The 20,557-nt window shown below is 33.1% G+C and overlaps 1 protein-coding gene across 1 annotated transcript in view; it reads left to right on the top strand.

The window, feature by feature from the left end:
• LOC142223685 (uncharacterized) overlaps positions 1-20,557 on the top strand; it is a 530,354-nt gene that overhangs the window by 220,288 nt on the left and 289,509 nt on the right. The window contains exon 2 of the mRNA XM_075293541.1: positions 1,575-3,969. Within this exon, the coding sequence (XP_075149656.1) occupies positions 2,349-3,969 (1,621 nt within the window). The 5' untranslated portion in view covers positions 1,575-2,348. The remainder of the gene's footprint in view (positions 1-1,574; positions 3,970-20,557) is intronic.

Genomic DNA, 20,557 nt, shown 5'->3' with positions numbered 1-20,557 from the left:
ACGCGGAGTCGAGAAAAATTTTACGTCTTTAGCATAGTCTTCATACTCCGACTATTTTTTCTATATTTTGACAAAAATTTCTATAAAAACTAAATTTTGACAAAATTTTCTATAGAAATAAAATCTTGACAAGATTTTCTATAGAAATAAAATTTTTGACAAAATTTTCTAGAGAAATAAAATTTTTACAAAATTTTCTATAAAAATAAACTTTTGACAAAATTTTCTATAGAAATAAAATTTTAACAATATTTATTTATGGAAATAAAATTATGACAAAGTTTTCTATAAAAATACAATTTTGACAAAATTTTCTATAGAAATAAAATTTTGACAACATTTTTATAGAAATGTAACCTTGAAGAAAATTTCTATAGAAATAAAATTTTGTCAACATTTTCTATAGAAATACAATTTTTACAAAATTTTCTATAGAAATAAAATTTTAACACAATTTTCTATAGAAATTAAATTTTGACAAAATTTTGTATAGAAATAAAATTTTAACAAAATTTTCTATAGAAATAAAATTTTGACAAAATTTTCTATAGAAATAAAATTTTGACAAAATTTTCTATATCGACACGCGGAGTCGAGAAAAATTTTACGACTCTAGTAAAGTCTTCATACTCCGACTATTTTTTCTATATTTTGACAAAACTTTCTATAAAAATAAAATTTTGACAAAATTTTCTATAGAAATAAAATCTTGACAAGATTTTCTATAGAAATAAAATTTTGAGAAAAATTTTCTATAGAAATACAACCTTGAAAAAAACTTCTATATAAATAAAATGTTGACAAAATTTTTATGCAAATATAACGTTTGAAAAAAATTTCTATAGAAATTAAATTTTGACAAAATTTTCTATAGAAATACAATTTTGACAATATTTTCTGCAGAAATACAATTTCGACAAAATTTTCTATAGATATAAAATTATGACAAATTTTTCTATAGAAATAAAATTTTGACAAAGTTTTCTAGAGAAATATAATTTTGACAAAATTTTCTATAGAAATAAAATTTTGACAAAATTCTTAAAGAAAAATTCTTAAAGAAATTTGACAAAATTTTCTATAGAAATAAAATTTTGACAAAATTTTTTATAGAAATAAAATTTAAAAAAATTTGTATAGAAATAAAAATTTGACAAAATTTTCTATAGAAATAAAATTTTGACAAAAGTTTTTATAGAAATAAAATATAGACAAAATTTTTTATAGAAAAAAAAAATATTTTTGGCAAAATGTTCTATAGAAATGAAGTTTTGACAAAATTTTCTATAGAAATAAAAAGTTGACAAAATTTTCTATAGAAATACAATTTTGACAAAATTTTCTACGAAAATAAAATTTTGCAAATTTTCTATATCGATACCCGGAGTCGGAGTCGAGCAAAATTTTTATGACTCTAGCAAAATCTTCAGACTCCGACTCCACAGCCCTGCTGTGGACCTGAAATTTCTATGTCCAACTTATTCCAACTTATGTATACCCTATCCTCCTATCACAAAAAGGCAAATTCTTCCATTAATCTAATAAACATTTTTTGCTCTTTTTTTTTCTTGCAGTAATCTTCATCAATGGAATAAACTTAAATTTTTGATAACGTAGTATACGTCACTGCCATAAACATAAGAGACAAGCAATTCAAGTGAAGTGGGTAAAAACGAGCGATAAATCTTGAAAAGGAGAAAACCCGAAATAGCACAAAGGAAAATAATAAATTTTAAATTTAAGATAAAAGCAAAAAACATACCAGAAGCATTTAATCCAACAACACCTTTTGCAGTTATAAAACAAAACTAACTAACACAAGGCACAATAATCATCTGTAGTAGACGAGAGAAGCAAAAAACTTAAAAAACAAATTTCATAAAAAAATAGACCAAAACGAAAGCTCTTTGGGTTGTTAAAGAACTGATAATAATAAAAATAATACAAATAAAATCAAGAATCTTTACGAAAATCTCCTTATAAAAAAAACTATAACAATAAAATCAATACTCGCCATATTAGTAGAAAATTGCTAGAAAGTTACGAGGAAAAACGAAAGAAACGAAGACAGCTATATTACAGAAATTTCTAATAAGCTTTACCTTTTTAAAAAAATAAACAATGATGATTTCCTAAAACTTTTGCAAATATAAGCAATCTGAAATCTTAACATCGGAAAAACCAGAGCTTAAGCTTTTTTTGTTTGTCATCACTATCATCAAACAGAATCTCGATCCCTGAAAGCTCCATGGATTGGCTGGATTAATGGCTCGTTTCTGATAAAAGCTTGAAAAAAGCATTAAACCGCCCCCACAAGCAGAACCATAACCACCACCTACAATAATAACATGCTGCTGCACAACGACAAAGACAAAGATTTTATAAATAAAAGGCTTTATATAAATCATAAAACTCGACGGAAAACAAAACCAAAAAGCTGTAAAGCTTTAAGCTTACGAAGAAAAATCACTTATCCCATACTTAAAGAAAAACTGTTTTTGGATTTCTCTCGCATAGATCGTGGGAGTAAATTAAAAAGCTCTGAGAAGATTTTTCAAGGGAATTATTTAAGCAATATCTTTAGAGAGAAAAAGCTACAAAAAAAGCTTTGTTGGTATAAAACAAATGATGAACAAAGGTTGTCTTTCTGTAGAAATAGAAATTATGAGAATTTGTCTCATAGAAATTCCAAGCTTAAAATTCAAACAAATGGCTTTAGAAACAGCTTAGAAAGCTCTCATAAATATGGCCACAATTCTATTTCAGCATTATCTAGAGAAATAGCTTTGGCCTCAACAACATCAACAAAATCTGATTTTAAATTAAGACTGGCTTTAGGCAAACGCTATTTGAGGCGTAAAAGAAAAAGAAAATTTCATGGGGCATTATTATCCCAACAACAACAACAAAAATTAATATTGCTACAACAGCAACAAATATCATTAGATCCTAATAAAAAATTAAGAGAGTTCACAACAACAGCAGCAGCAGTCAAATCACCAGCCATAGTCAAAATCCACAACACCAGCAAAGCTAAGACAACCACAATCTCTGGGCACCAAGAGCAACACGATGACATTCATCAGCCTGGACAGCAACAGCAGGACAAAGAGTTTAATCATCACCATCATTATGGCAATCAACAAAGTCTTAACCTAATACCAAAATTTTCACAACCCATACGAAAGTCATTAGAGACAGCAGCTTTACCACCATCACCATCACCACAAAGACTTAGCAACATAAGCAAATGCCATAACAGCACCAACAGCAACATTGATATCATCTGCAACAACAACACTAGCATAAAAGAGATTAGCAACATATCTGGGATATTTCGAGTCACTAACATGTTGCAAATTCTAATTTTATCTATGCTACGTTTATTTCTGACCACAATTGCAACATTGCATGGTAATGCAGTAACCACATTGTCACAGACCGTACAGTACATTGTGAGAGGTGTTATTGCTGCTACAACACTGCCAATTATACAAAGAAAACAACAACAACAACAGCAGCAGCTATCACAGCAACATCATCAACTACAGTCCCATATAAAATCACGAGCATCATCATCCATAACCCAACAACAAATCCATGAGAAACAATGCCAATATCCCCAACCAAGACCACAACAGCAAAATCATCTGCTATCAAAGGGTCTGGCATCAGTATCATTTCCAATGCACCCACAGCTGAACTATCATCACCAGAAACAGACAGCAATATCGTCTGACTATTCACAAAATAAATATCATTACAATCAGCAACAGCAACATCACCAGCAGCAACAGCATGTGTTCTCCACTAAGAATGGTAGCAGTAGCATTGATAATCCCGTCATTCGCAATCTTTCATTGCTACAACGTTGTCATCGTCGTTTTCAGCTATTACCATTGACAACAAAAGGACTTAATAAATACTCATGGATATTTTTATTAATATATTTAAATTTTTCTGCTAAAGGTAAGTACGACAAAAAAAAAAAACAAACAATTAATATAAATTTTAATTAGATGCTGATTTTCATAAAGAACAAATAAGGAAAGTCTATAGTCGGTCAATGCCGACTACAGAATTAAAACTTTTGACAAAATTTTCTATATAAATAAAATTTTGACAACATTTTCTACAGAATTAAATTTTTTGAAAAAAATTTCTATATAAATAAAATTTTGACAACATTTTCTGTAGAAATAAAATTTTGACAACATTTTTTATATAAATAAAATTTAGACAAAATTTTCTATCGAAATACAATTTTGACAAAATTTTCTATAGCAATAAAATATTGAGAAAATTATCTTTAGAAATTAAAACTTGAAGATATTTTCTATAAAAACAAAATTTTGACAAATATTTCTATAGAAACAAAATTTTGACAAAATTTTTTATAGAAATAAAATTTCGACAAAAACTTTATATAGAAATAAAATTTTCTATATAAATAAAATTTTGGCAACATTTTCTGTAGAAATAAAATTTTGACAAAATTTTCCATAGAAATAAAATTTTGACATTTTGTATAGAAATAAAATTTTGAGAAAATTTGCTATAGAAATAAAATTTTGAGAAAATTTACTATAGAAATAAAATTTTGACAAAATTTTGTAAAAAAATTTATAGCAATAAAATTTTGACAAAATTTTTTATAGCAATACAATTATTGACAAAGTTTTCTAAAGAAATAACATTTTGAGAAAATTTTCTATAGCAATAAAATTTTGACAAAATTTTCGATAGCAATAAAATTTTTGACAAAACATTTTTTATAGAAATAAAATGTTGACAACATTTTCTATAGAAATAAAATTTTGACAAAATTTTCTGTAGAAATACAATTTTGACAAATTTTCTATAGAAAAAAAATTTTACAAAATATTGTATAGATATCAAATTTTGACAAAATTTTCTATAGCAATAAAATATTTGACAAAATTTTCTAAAGAAACATTTTGAGAAAATTTTCATTAGAAATAAAATTTTTAAAATTTGCTATAGATATACAATTTTGAGAAAATTGTCTATTGAAAAAAAAAATCCAGAAAATTTTCAATAGAAATAAAATTTTTGACAAAATCTTCCATAGAAATAAAATGTTGACAAATTTTTTCATATAAATAAAATTTTGAGAAAATTTTCTAAGGAATAAAATATTTTGACAAAATTTTCTATAGAAAAAAATTTTCGACAAAATTTTCTATAGAAATAAAATGTTGAAAAAGTGTTCTATAGAAATAAAATTTTGAGAAAATTTTCTGTAAAAATAAAATTTTGAGAAAATTTTCTATAGCAATGAAATTTTGAGCAAATTTTCTATAGAAAAAAATGTTGACAAAGTTTTCTATAGAAATAAAATTTTGACAAAATTTTCTATAGAAATAAAATTTTGACAAATAATATTTAGAAATAAAATTTTGACAAAATTTTTTATAGAAATAAAATTTTGACAAAAATTTCTATAGAAATAATATGTTGAAAAAATTTTCTATAGAAATAATATTTTGAGAAAATTTTCTGAAGAAATAAAATTTTGAGAAAATTTTCTATAGAAATAAAATTTTGCGAAAATTTTCTATAGAAATAATAGCCTTGAAAACGGTTTTGACGAAGACAACCGAAATATTGGAAATAAAAATAAAAGAAAAACATCATATCTATGTTTTTTTAATCGACCTATAGCCGAAACTATGAAAAATAATTCTTAAAGATAAATAAAAAGGTCAACGATAATCATCCAGAAATAAAATTTTGAGAAAATTTTCTTTAGAAATAAAAATTTGAAGAAATTTTCTATAAAACCAAAATTTTGAAAAATACATATTTCTATAGAAATAAAATGTTGACAAAAATTTTTATAGAAATAAAATTTCGACAAAAACTTTCTACAGAATTAAAATTTGCATAGACAAATAAAATTTGGACAATATTTCTATAGAAATACAATTTTGGCCACCGTGGTGCAATGGTTAGCATGCCCGCCTTGCATACACAAGGTCGTGGGTTCGATTCCTGCTTCGACCGAACACCAAAAAGTTTTTCAGCGGTGGATTATCCCAACTCAGTAATGCTGGTGACATATCTGTGGGTTTCAAAGCTTCTCTAAGTGGGTTCACTGCAATGTGGAACGCCGTTCGGACTCGGCTATAAAAAGGAGGTCCCTTGTCATTGAGTTTAACATGGAATCGGGCAGCACTCAGTGATAAAAGAGAAGTTCACCAATATGGTATCACAATGGACTGAATAGTCTAAGTGAGCCTGATACATCGGGCTGCCACCTAACCTAACCTTGGCAAAATTTTCTATAGAAATAAAATTTTGACAAAATTTGATGTAGAAATAAAATTTTTTCAAAATTTTCGATAGAAATAAAATTTGACAAAAATTTCTACAGCAATAAAATTTTGAGAAAATTTTCTTTAGAAATAAAAATGTTAAGAAATTTTCGATAATAACAAAATTTTGACAAAATTTTCTATAGAAATAAAATTTTGACTAAATTTTTTATAGAAATAAAATTTTAACATAAATTTCTACAGAAATAAAACTTTGACAAAGTTTTCTATAGAAATAAAATTTTGGCAAAATTTTCTATAGAAATAAAGTTTTAACAAAATTTTCTATAAAAAAAAAAAAATTTTGAGAAAATTTTCTACAGAAATAAAAATTTTACAAAATTTTCTCAAGAATTAAAATTTTTCACAAAATTTTGACAAAATTTTCTATAGAATTAAAATTTAGACAAAATATTCTACAAATAGAAAATTTTGAATTCTAAATAAACAGAATTCTGACAAAATTTTCTATATAAATAAAATTTTGACAAATATTTCTATAGAAATAAAATGATGACGAAATTTTTCATACAAATAAAATTTTTGACAAAATTTTCCATAAAAATTAAATTTTCGCAAAATTTTCTAAAAGAAATAAAATTTTGACAAAATTTTCTATAGAAATAAAATTTTCGCAAAATTTTCTAAAGAAATAAAATTTTTGTTTTGTTATTGTTGGTTTTGTTCTTTAAGCATTGTTGTTGTTTTTTTATTTCAGCTTAAAACCATACATTGACTAAACTACAAGAGTAGCTTAACCAACAGAGGAAAAGAATGTTTGTCAAATTTATTTGGGCAAAGCCCTATAGACTGCAAGATGGTTGGATGGACGCACGTTTCGGAATTACCACATTCCTCATCAGCATCCTCTACTTGCAGCAAAACTATCAACCAATTATCAGAATAAATTCAGGCAGTTTATTAAACCCAACAAAAACCACACTTGAACCCTCCGAAAAAAGGTTTTACATTGATAGCCGGCTTATGCCGAAATAAACTCGAAACAAACATATCTCTTTTCCTATGCCACTGTCAAATCATCGATTTGAATTCACATGGCTGGGTTTATTTTGAGCGTGCCTCCTCTTCTTTTTCCATTTGTTTTGTTTTGTTATTGTTGGTTTTGTTCTTTAAGCATTGTTGTTGTTTTTTTATTTCAGCTTAAAACCATACATTGACTAAACTACAAGAGTAGCTTAACCAACAGAGGAAAAGAATGTTTGTCAAATTTATTTGGGCAAAGCCCTATAGACTGCAAGATGTTTTTTTTTTTTTTTTTTTTTTTTTATTTAGACTGCAACCATCTTGCAGTCTATAGGGCTTTGCCCAAATAAATTTCACAAACATTCTTTTCCTCTGTTGGTTAAGCTACTCTTGTAGTTTAGTCAATGTATGGTTTTAAGCTGAAATAAAAAAACAACAACAATGCTTAAAGAACAAAACCAACAATAACAAAACAAAACAAATGGAAAAAGAAGAGGAGGCACGCTCAAAATAAACCCAGCCATGTGAATTCAAATCGATGATTTGACAGTGGCATAGGAAAAGAGATATGTTTGTTTCGAGTTTATTTCGGCATAAGCCGGCTATCAATGTAAAACCTTTTTTCGGAGGGTTCAAGTGTGGTTTTTGTTGGGTTTAATAAACTGCCTGAATTTATTCTGATAATTGGTTGATAGTTTTGCTGCAAGTAGAGGATGCTGATGAGGAATGTGGTAATTCCGAAACGTGCGTCCATCCAACCATCTTGCAGTCTATAGGGCTTTGCCCAAATAAATTTGACAAACATTCTTTTCCTCTGTTGGTTAAGCTACACTTGTAGTTTAGTCAATGTATGGTTTTAAGCTGAAATAAAAAAACAACAGAAATAAAATTTTGACAAAATTTTCTATAGAAATAAAAAAGTGAGAAAATTTTCTATAGCAATAAAATTTTGACAAAAACTTCCTATAGAAATAACATTTTTGACAATATTTTGTAGAGAAATAAATTGTTGAGAAAATTTTCTATAGAAATAAAATTTCCTAAAAATAAAATTTTGACAAAATTCTCTAAAGAAATAAAATTTTGAAAACATGTTCCATAGAAATAAAATTTTAAAATAAAATCGTCTTCGGAACAACAAATTGACAAAAATTTTTATAGGAATAAAATTCTGACAAAATTTTCTATACAAATAAAATTTTTGAAATACAATTTGTGAGAACATTTTCTATAGAAATTGTAGGTCAGTCCATGCGACAAAATTTTCTATAGAAATACAATTTTTCAAAAATTTCCTATAGAATTCAAATTTTTATAAAACATTGTTTAAAACCTTTTAAATTTGGTAGAATTTCGGTAAAAAAATTCTTAAAATTTTGGTAGATTTTTTTGGCACAAGTGGCAGGTTTTACAAGGAAAATTTGTGTATTTTGGCCATTATTACCCAATTTGGAAAACCAAATTTGACACACATTGTTAAAATGTTGATTACCTCTCTGTGCAAAATTTCAGGTAAATCTGAGCGGAATTTTTAACTACGGTGGTCATATGGAGCTATATCTAAATCTGAACTGTTTTCCAGCAAATACGTCGTGCATAGTAAGAATTTTAATTCTACTTCAATTTCACATAAATCAGTGTGCAACTATGGCCCTGTGGCAATATGAGAATAAAGCGTGCGAATGATATATACTGAAGCTATATCTAAATGTAGACCGATTTGTTGGATAAATTCATTTCAAAAAATGGCATCCCTTATATTTTAAAGCCATTAGAGGAAAATTCAGTGAGTTCGTGATTTGTACGAAATCGCCTAACCACTTAGAAAAACTTTGAAGATCTCAGAAATTTCACTTGCTTTATAGAGAGGGGATAAATAACAATTGAACAAATTTTTTAGTGTTCGGTCGGAACAGGAATTGTACCACGGTGGCTCACGAAATCGCCTAGAAATGCTTTAGAACTTGCAGGATATAAGAGGAAAATAACTGCTACACCGATGGATCGAAGATGGCTGGGACGATGGGACTGAAGAGTACTCAGACAACGAGATCTTATTCCCATTACTAGATCACAACGCAATCCTGCAGGCAGAATGTCATGCCGTAACGACAATTGCGACCTACTGAAGGAGAGTAGCAGCAGAGGATGGTGCATGTAGGGCGTGTTTTGAGGATTATGAGACCTTGGAACACTCATGGAAACTGGAAACAAATTAGGGAAGTCGTTAGAGGCATAGATATCGTGGAATAAAAGTAGGGTACGATGGAAAAAGAAGTTAGGCTGCGGTGGGACAGAGCCGTCGTCGCAGACGGAGGAGATGCAAATCGTCTCCAATCGTGGCCACGGGCGTACACCCGGGCCACGGGCGTAATGTGTATGACTGGACCTTCGCTTCTTTCTTCTCGATAATTTTTATACCCTCCACCAGCGTTACCGTTGTGCCACTTTAGTGGCAAATTTGCCACTTTTCTTGGGCGGTGCCACTTTTGCACCACTTTTTGTTTGTGCCACTAAATGTGATACTTTTTACGATTTTGTGCCACTTTTCCAATAATTCGTGCCACTTTTTCAAAAGTTTAAATATTATGGGTAGTTATCACCATAGATGTGTTATTAAGAAAATTTAATATTGTGCACCAACAGCCTTCGCTCATTAATTCTTATTACGTGAACAGTTACGATTCAACTTATTTGGTAAACCGTACTTTGAATATGCAAAATTTTTTGTGGCATGAAATATCAGGATAAATATAAAAATGTTTAAGGTTTGTATTACGACCGCAGGAAATAATTGATGATGGATCCCATAAGGACCCAGTTAGAAAAAATTGCAATCGCCCTTTGAGACAGATTGTTCCAATTCCACTATATTCCTCAAAATGAATGCTAGAACAGTGGACAGTATTGAAGCATTACCTCATTAGAGAAAAATTGGAAGAAAAGTGTCCTAAGAAATTAGAGAAAGTATATGTTAAAGATCCAAAATGCACTTTCAAATACCAAAGATTTATCTTAAATTTTTAGTTTATATTATCAAAAGTATGAATACCGTTAACAAAACATTCCAAAGCGAATCCTCCTAAACGTGAGTACTATGTTCGGTTTTCGAGTTGAAAATCACTTTATTTTCGCAATTACTTTTCCTGAAATAATCAAAATTATAAATGATTGAGTTATTGAGTTAATTTATCTGCTTTATATTGAACTGTTTTAGTAAAGTAACCGCGAAAATTTCAACTCGAAAATCGAACATAGTGCTTACCTTAAATTGTTTATTAATTATATTTAACAAAAATATTCTATTACAAATATACATAAATTTTGTAAGAAAGTTTGTAAAAACGTGATTTAGCAGATATCAACTATAAAAATTCTTTGTATATTAAAAACATTAAAACAATATAGATAGGTCACAAAACGACATCACAATCCGAAAGTTGTGGGCAAATTTTACCATGAATTGACATAAATGACAAAAAACTGAAGAAAAGGGGGTTCCGCATTACTGAAAAACCAATGATGATATAAATTATTTTGATATCGTAAACAAGTAAGAAAGTCTAAAGTCGGGCGGTGCCGACTATATTATACCCTGCACCACTTTGAAGATCTAAATTTTCGATACCATATCACATCCGTCAAATGTGTTGGGTGCTATATAAAGGTTCGCCCCAAATACATACATTTAAATATCACTTGATTTGGACAGAATTTGATAGACTTTTACAAAATCTATAGACTCAAAATTTATGTTGGCTAATGCACTAGGGTGGAACACAATTTTAGTAAAAAAAATATGGGAAACATTTAAATCTGAAGCAATTTTAAGGAAACTTCGCAAAAGTTTATTTATGATTTATCGCTCGATATATATGTATTACAAGTTTAGGAAAATTAGAGTGAGTCTTACAACTTTTCGACTAAGCAGTGGCGATTTTACAAGGAAAATGTTGGTATTTTGACCATTTTTGTCGAAATCAGAAAAACATATATATGGGAGCTATATCTAAATCTTAACCGATTTCAACCAAATTTGGCACGCATATCTAGAATGCTAAATCTACTCCCTGTGCAAAATTTCAACCAAATTGGGCCAAAACTCAGGCTTCTGGTCCATATAAGTCCATATCGGGCGAAAAATATATATGGAAGCTATATCTAAATCTGAACCGATTTCAATAAAATTTCGCACACATGACTATACTACCAATTGTGCTCCTTGTGCAAAATTTCAAGCTGATCGGGATAAAACTCTGTCTTCTGGGTCCATATAAGTGCATATCGGGCGAAAGATATATATGGAAGCTATATCTAAATCTGAACCGATTTCAACCAAATTTGGCACACATAGCTACAATGCTAAATCTACTCCTTGTGCAAAATTTCAACTAAATCGGAGCAAAAAATTGGCCTCTGTGGTCATATGAGTGTAAATCGGGCGAAAGCTATATATGGGAGCTATATATAAATCTGAACCGATTTCAATGAAATTTGGCACGCATAGCTAGAATGCTAAATCTACTCCCTGTGCAAAATTTCAACCAAATTGGGTCAAAACTTTAGCTTTTGGGACCATATTAGTCCATATCGGGCGAAAGATATATATGGGAGCTATATCTAAATCTGAACCGATTTCAATAAAATTTGGCACACTTGACTATAGTACTAATTGTTCTTCTTGTGCAAAATTTTAAGCAAATTAGGGTAAAAATCTGGCCTCTGGGTCCATATAAGTCCATATCGGGCGAAATATATATATGGGAGCTATATCTAAATCTGAACCGATTTCTTCCAAAATCAATAGGGATCTATTCTGAGCCAAAACACATACTTGTGCCAAATTTGAAGTCGATTGGACTAAAACTGCGACCTAGACTTTGATTACAAAAATGTGTTCACGGACAGACGGACAGACGGACAGACGGACATCGCTATATCGACTCAGGAACCCACCCTGAGCATTTTTGCCAAAGACACAATGTGTCTATCTCGTCTCCTTCTGGGTGTTGCAAACATATGCACTAACTTATAATACCCTGTTCCACAGTGTGGAGCAGGGTATAATAAATTTAAAGATATAATTGAAAGGCCTGATTATTTTATAGACGCTTAAAAAATAATTTTAAATAGGATTTGTTCACCAATTTGTATGAATTCGCAAAATATATTTTAACTTGACCTCATAGCAGTATTTATTTCTTAAGTTTTTATACCCTGCTCCACACTGTGGAACAGGGTATTATAAGTTAGTGCATATGTCTGCAACACCAAGAAGGAGACGAGATAGACACATTGTGTCTTTGGCAAAAATGCTCAGGGTGGGCTCCTGAGTCGATATAGCCATGTCCGTCTGTCCGTCTGTCCGTCTGTCCGTCTGTCCGTGAACACATTTTTGTAATCAAAGTCTAGGTCGCAGTTTCAGTCCAATCGACTTCAAATTTGGCACAAGTATGTGTATTGGCTCAGAATAGATCCCTATTGATTTTGGAAGAAATCGGTTCAGATTTAGATATAGCTCCCATATATATATTTCGCCCGATATGGACTTATATGGCCCCAGAAGCCAGAGTTTTACCCTAATTTGCTTAAAATTTTGCACAAGAAGAACAATTAGTACTATAGTCAAGTGTGCCAAATTTTATTGAAATCGGTTCAGATTTAGATATAGCTCCCATATATAACTTTCGCCCGATATGGACTAATACGGTCCCAGAAGCCAGAGTTTTACCCCAATTTGGTTGAAATTTTGCACAGGGAGTAGAATTAGCATTGTAGCTATGCGTGCCAAATTTTGTTGAAATCGGTTCAGATTTAGATATAGCTCCCATATATAGCTTTCGCCCGATTTACACTCATTGACCACAGAGGCCAGTTTTCAACTCCGATTTAGTTGAAAGTTTGCACAGGGAGTAGAATTATCATTGTTGCTATGCGTGCCAAATTTTATTGAAATCGGTTCAGATTTAGATATAGCTCCCATATATATCTTTCGCCCGATATGTACTAATACGGTCCCAGAAGCCAGAGTTTTACCCCAATTTGGTTGAAATTTTGCACAGGGAGTAGAATTAGCATTGTAGCTATGCGTGCCAAATTTGGTTGAAATCGGTTCAGATTTAGATATAGCTCCCATATATATGTTTTTCTGATTTCGTCAAAAATGGTCAAAACACCAATATTTTCCTTGTAAAATCGCCACTTCTTAGTCGAAAAGTTGTAAAAATGACTCTAATTTTCTTAAACTTCTAATACATATATATCGAGCGATAAATCAAAAATAAACTTTTGCGAAGTTTCCTTAAGATTGCTTCAGATTTAAATGTTTCCCATATTTTTTTACTAACATTGTGTTCAACCCTAGTACATTAGCCGACTTAAATTTTGAGTCTATAGATTTTGTAAAAGTCTATGAAATTCTGTCCAGATCGCGTGATATTTAAATGTATGTATTTGGGACAAACCTTTATATATAGCCCCCAACACATTTGACGTATGTGATATGATATTGAAAATTTAGATCTACAAAGTGGTGCAGGGTATAATATAGTCGGCACCGCCCGACTTTAGACTTTCCTTACTTGTTTTTTTTTGTATAAGTTAATAAAAAGAATGTGCCACTTTTTGTGCCACTTTTCAAAAATAATTGTGCCCCTTTTTTCGACGTTTGCCACTTTTTGTGCCACTTTTTGAAAATTCCCAACGGTAACGCTGCCCTCCACCATAGGATGGGGGTATATTAACTTTGTCATTCCGTTTGTAACACATCGAAATATTGCTCTAAGACCCCATAAAGTATATATATTCTGGGTCGTGGTGAAATTCTGAGTCGATCTGAGCATGTCCGTCCGTCCGTCCGTCCGTCCGTCCGTCCGTCCGTCCGTCCGTCCGTCTGTTGAAATCACGCTAACGTCCGAACGAAACAAGCTATTGACTTGAAACTTGGCACAAGTAATTGTTATTGATGTAGGTCGGATGGTATTGCAAATGGGCCATATCGGTCCACTTTTAAGTATAGCCCCCATATAAACGGACCCCCAAATTTGGCTTGCGATTGCTCTAAGAGAAGCAAATTTCATCCGATCCGGCTGAAATTTGGTACATGGTGTTATTATATGGTCTCTAATAACCATGTAAAAATTGCTCCATATCGGTCCACTTTTAAGTATAGCCCCCATATAAACGGACCCCTAAATTTGGCTTGCGATTGCTCTAAGAGAAGCAAATTTCATCCGATCCGGCTGAAATTTGGTACACGGTGTTAGTATATGGTCTCTAACAACCATGCAAGAATAGGTCCATATCGGTCCATAATTGTATGTAGCCCCCATATAAATCGATTCCCAAATATGTCCTCCGGAGCCTCATGGAGGAGTAAAATTCATCCGATCCGGTTGAATTTTGCAACATGGTGTTAGAATGTGGTCTCTAACAAACACGCAAGAATAGGTCCATATCGGTCCATAATTGTATGTGGCCTCCATATAAATCGATCCCCAGATATGTCCTCCGGAGCCTCTTGGAGGAATAAAATTCATCCGATCCTGTTGAATTTTGCAACATGGTGTTAGAATGTGGTCTCTAACAAACACGCAAGAATTGGTCCATATCGGTCCATAATTATATATAGCCCCCATATAAACCGTTCCCCAGATTTGATCTCCGGAGCCTCTTGGAAGAGCAAAATTCATCCAATCCGGTTGAAATTTGCAACGTGGTGTTAGTATAAGGCCGCTAATAACCATGCCAAAATTGGTCCATATCGGTCTATAGTTATATATAGCCGATCCCCACTCACACAAAAATTGGCCCATATCGGTTCATAATCATGGTTGCCACTCGAGTCAAAAATAATCTACCAAAATTTTATTTTTATAGAAAACATTGTCAAAATGTTATTTCTATAGAAAATTTTGTCAAAATTTTATTTCTATAGAAAATTTAGTCAAAATTTTATTTCTAAAGAAAATTTTGACAAAATTTTATTTCTATAGAAAATTTTGACAAAATTTTATTTCTACAGAAAATTTTTATTTCTATAGAAAATTTTTTCAAATTTTATTTATAAAGAAAATTTTTTCCAAATTTTATTTCTATAGAAAATTTTGTCAAAATTTTACTTCTATAGAAAATGTTGTCAAAATTTTATTTTGCCAAAATTTTATTTCTATAGAAACTTTAAACTTAATTATATACGTATTTAATCGGCCCTTTTGTAGTTTAATATATACCACGTATGGACTATGTGGTATATATTACGTTGTTAGGAAGTTTTATGATACCTTACCATCGGCTTCAGTAGACGTTTCTATGCAATCCATGGTGGAGGGTACATAAGCTTCGTCCTGGCCGAACTTACGGCCGTATATACTTGTTTCGAGTCAAATCGTTCAGCTTTTTATTGGAGGAAGGTTGTTGCCACGCATTAGTTCTCGGTTTAGGAACTGCTCCTACATGCTCCTATAATATGTCTTGGTAATATGCCTTGGTCCGGATAGGCTGGAACTGGTTTGCGTTGTCGTCGCTAATTGTGTTGTGACTGATGTTGGTATCTATGGGAGAGAGTGGAAGATTGTTACAATTTATTTTGGCAGATTGGACAGTTGTGTTTTTATCTAAGGTCGTCGCAAAAGGCTTTAATTAGCTAATGGGAGTATTTCGTTCATCACCCCGTTCACGGCCGCGCAGCTGGAAAGTTACGGATGACGGGAAATCCACCACTTCAAGGGGCTCATGAAGCTAGTCCTTAGCTTTGCCGTAAAGTTATGCACAGCTTTTGATAAAGGATATCTTTTCAGCGGTTTCCAAGGTCTGCGTCTAAGGTTATAGTACCTACGTTGATCCTCCGCTGCCCGACTCAACTTTTGTAAGACGTCTTCCAATTTCTCCACTCGATCCTCCGGCTTTCCCGATATAGTTCCTCTACTCTTTCCGCTTCTTTGGTTCCGAATCGACACCAAAATTATTAGTGTAAAGACAAAATCTTTTCATGCTTTGTTTTTTTCAGTACACAGTCCTGGTTATTACTCGTCGTAACGTGATACGATGTCTTAACACATGTCATACGCTTTCTCTACAAATATATTTTGATAACAAAAAATTAATAAAAATGTTTGCAATAATAAATTTTCCACAAAATGTATCTTCAACTACCTGTATTTGTTTATCATGTTAAAAGAATATATGAAGCATACTTTAAGGTGCTCATAAATATTGCGGTAATGACAACTACATAATTATATGAACATTTTAATGACTTGGTATATCAAATAGAAGTTTACAGAACAACAAATTTACATAAATTCCATATATGGATGAGAAGAAGATGAAGCAGAAGAAGAAAAAGAAAATATAAACTAGAACTTTTTTCTAGAGCATAGCACATGAAGAACGAATGCATAATGACATATTGCATTCCCATTTTATGGCATAAATTATAATATTTCTTCATATCATTATGCCTAGAGGATGTCATGGTGATCTTTTAGTTAGTGGTTTCCATATTAAACATAGTTGGTTAGGAATCTCACATGCACATATAACCATCACCATTTAGGAATCAAATGGAAGAAACTGTTTTGAGTTTTTCAATTCCTTTATATGTAGAAGGGTATTTATGCCACTATCCTCTATTTATATCCCACACATTGAGATGGAGGAAGGATGGCTGTTTTTTTGTATATCCTCATCTTCATCCAGCATCTGTGCAATATATACATTTGCAATATTTATTTCGTTTCGTGTTTTCATTTTTTATTTTGATGCAGTACACAAGCAACGAGTTTCGTGATGCTCAAGTTGAATAAGTGTTGCACATAACGACGAAATAGTTGGCTGTGCTTGGCTTTGGTGGCAGAATGATAACTGTGAGCTATGAAAACATGCAATTTATTGCATTTCTGCATCAGTGTAAAATTATTGCTTATATACTTTTTGCAATTAACGTCCATATATCAACATAGTCGCAAAAGCTCATTCACTGCCATGTATGCTAGCAGGATAAATGAAGAGTTATACATCAACAGCTGAACTTGTATGAACAGCTGTAAAAACACGCAACAAAGCTGAACTAACAATGAGATGCATATATATGCAAGATAGTAGGAAAATTCGGGGAATTTTGGGCTTTCGGAACGGTAGCTTTTATTTTATATATAAAAATTTTTTACCCAGAAGGTGTATCTGGAGTTATCTAGCTACGTTTTGTTTTGTTCTAGCTTCTAGAAAAATATCTACAACTAAATAGAAGATAAGGAAGCGACAATACAAGTACATTGAGTTAGACATAAAACATCTACATCCGGTTCGAGGAATCAAGATGTCTCTACAAAATGAGTCCAAAGTGAAGTAGTTGTTAGGTCTGTTGGATTCGCAAGACCCGCGAAGGGATGCCTCTTGATGTGAGACAAATGTACACAATCTTGAATTGGAGTTAGAGTTGATTGTTCAGGTACCTGGAGATGCCAGATGGTAGAGATCACACCGATCTGGACCCTCTAGACATCCGTTTCTCGTCATCTCAGAAAAGTTGGGGTCTTTCGGCCAGCACAACGCTGCACTGGTAGGGAAATATTGCCTTGTGCATGCAGTACACGGCTACTACCCTTATTCCCTCGTCACTGTTATCGTCGATCAAATGATGATTTGATTGCAAGCCTTTTTTGCTCCTACCGAAGATACTCTTCTTCTCTTCTGAAGTCGAATCGGATAGTTTGGGCTCGCTTAAATGCTGCTCTCCAGGGTGTTTAGGAAAGGAAAGACACAAAGTTACATTGGGTTAGACATTTAAGCATCCACATCCAGTTCAATAAAAACGAGCTACCTCTACTGGATGAGTCCAGAAATGCCTCTGGGTTTGAGACGAATGTCCACAATTTATGCAGAAATCATGAATTGGTGGGTTCACAAGTTAGATACCAGATGGCAGCAGTCTCTCGTCATCGCTGACAGGTTGGGGTCTTGCGCCCAACACAACGATGCTAGTTCTGGTAAAGTATCTACAAATAAATAGAAGATAAGGAAACGACAATACAATTACATTGGGTTAGGCATTTAAGCATCTACATCCGGTTCGAGGAATCAAAATGCTTAAATGAGTCCAGAGTGAAGTAGTTGTTAGGTCTGTTGGATTCGCAAGACCTGCGAAGAGATGCCTCTTGATGTGAGACAAATGTCCACAATTGCGGCAAAAATCTTGAATTGGAAGGTTCAAAAGTTAGAGTTAATTGTTCAGGTACCTGGGGATGCCAGATGGTAGAGATCACACCGATCTGGACCCTCTAGACATCCGTTTCTCGTCATCTCAACAAAGTTGGGGTTTTTCGGCCAGCACAACGCTGCACTGCTAGGGAAATATTGCCTTGTGCATCCTGTACACGGCTACCACCCTTATTCCCTCGTCACTGTTATCGTCGATCAAATGATGATTTGATTGCAAGCCTTTTTTGCTCCTACCGAAGATTCTCTTCTTCTCTTCTGAAGTCGAATCGGATAGTTTGGGCTCGCTAAAATGCTGCTCTCCAGGGTGTTTAGGAAAGGAAAGACACAAAGTTACATTGGTTTAGACATTTAAGCATCCACATCCAGTTCAAATAAACGAGTTATCTCTACTGGATGAGTCCATAGTAAAGTAGGTGTAAGTTCGCGAGACCCGAGAAGTGATGCCTCTGGGGTTGAGACGAATGTCCACAATTTATGCAAAAATCATGAATTGGTGGGTTCACAAGTTAGATACCAGATGGCAGCAGTCTCTCGTCATCGCTGACAGGTTGGGGTCTTGCGCCCAACCCAACGATGCCAGATACAAATATATTGCCTCCAATTCCGACAATATTCCCTCATCGCTGATTAGTGATTAATTTATTTGAGGTCTTTTCTAAAGTGAAGCACGATAGTCTCGACCCGTTCAGATGGTGTCGCAAGCCCCGTGAAGAGATGTCTCTCAATGTGAGGAAAAGGTACGAAATTTGGGCAGACATCTTGAATTGGTGGGTTCAGAAGTTAGAGGTCACTGTTCAGGTACCTGGAAATGCCAGATCTTAGCTTAGATAGAACCGGTCTGGTCTCTCTAGGTTGACGTCTCTCGTCATGGCTGACAGGTGGTGGTATTACGCGAAGCAAAACGCAGAATTGGTAGGAAGATATTGCCTTGTGATTCCTGTTCATGACTTCCAATGGCGTCCCTATGCCCTCATCACTGTTATCGCTGATCAAATGATGAATTAATTGCAAGTCTTTTCTGAAGTCGAATCGGATGGTCTGGATTCGCTAAAATGGGGACACAAAGTTACATTGGGTTAGACATTTAAGCGTCTACATCCATTTCGAAGAAACACTGTGAAGTAGGTGTCAGGTCTGTTGGGTTCGCAAGACCCGCGAAGAGATGCCTCTTGATGAAAGCCGAACGTCCATAATTTGAGCAAGCATCCTGAATTGCTGAATTTAAAGGTAACTGTTCAGTAGAGCGGAGCTGAGATATCACTAATCTGGTGCCTCTACGCTCTCTAACAGTCTCTCTTCATTGCGGACTGATGGTGTCAGGCATGTTGGGTTCGCTGAATTCGCGACCAGATGTATCGTGATGTGAAGCGAATGTTCACAATTTGGGCACCACGGTGCTGGCTGGGATGAGGAGTTCACAATCTTGCCACATCGGGAGCATTTTCGACTCACGCGTCAGATGCTGTTCCGGCGTCTTGGAGTGACATCTAGCGCAGTATTCCGCAACGTTTGAAGATTTATACAGTGGGTCTCGCTTATACTGAGAGTCCAAACGGTGGCCCCGTTTGGACTCCCCAAGTGCTACCAGCCAAGGTTAGGTTGGGTTAGGTTAGGTATAGAGCCAGCCCGATATTTCAGGCTCACTTAGACTATTTAGTCTATTGTGATACCACAGTGGTGAACTTCTCTCTTAGCATTGAGTGTTGCCCGATTCTATGGTTAGCTCAAGGCCAAGGGACCTCCTTGTCCACCTACCAGCTAATCCCTTCAGAATCGTATGTCTACCCCCTGCATGTTGAAATTACCTGGCCATATATGTGAATATCAAGCTCCTGGTTCATCTTTTCGGTCCACGATGTGATAAAAGTTGTCGTCGATTTCACGGCAGCAATTTTCTGATACTGCTGACAAAGAAGTCTTTAAGTGCAGGAAGGTAGTCATTAATTTTCACCTCAAAGTCTTTGAGTCTCTTCTAGTAGTAACTATGGAATAGTCCTCTGCATAGCTTATCGGAT

Source organism: Haematobia irritans, chromosome 2, assembly GCF_050003625.1.
Source record: "Haematobia irritans isolate KBUSLIRL chromosome 2, ASM5000362v1, whole genome shotgun sequence".
Taxonomy (NCBI): Eukaryota; Metazoa; Arthropoda; class Insecta; order Diptera; family Muscidae; genus Haematobia; species Haematobia irritans.
Note: the sequence above shows the minus strand (reverse complement) of the source record. Positions and strands in the feature narration are given on the sequence as shown.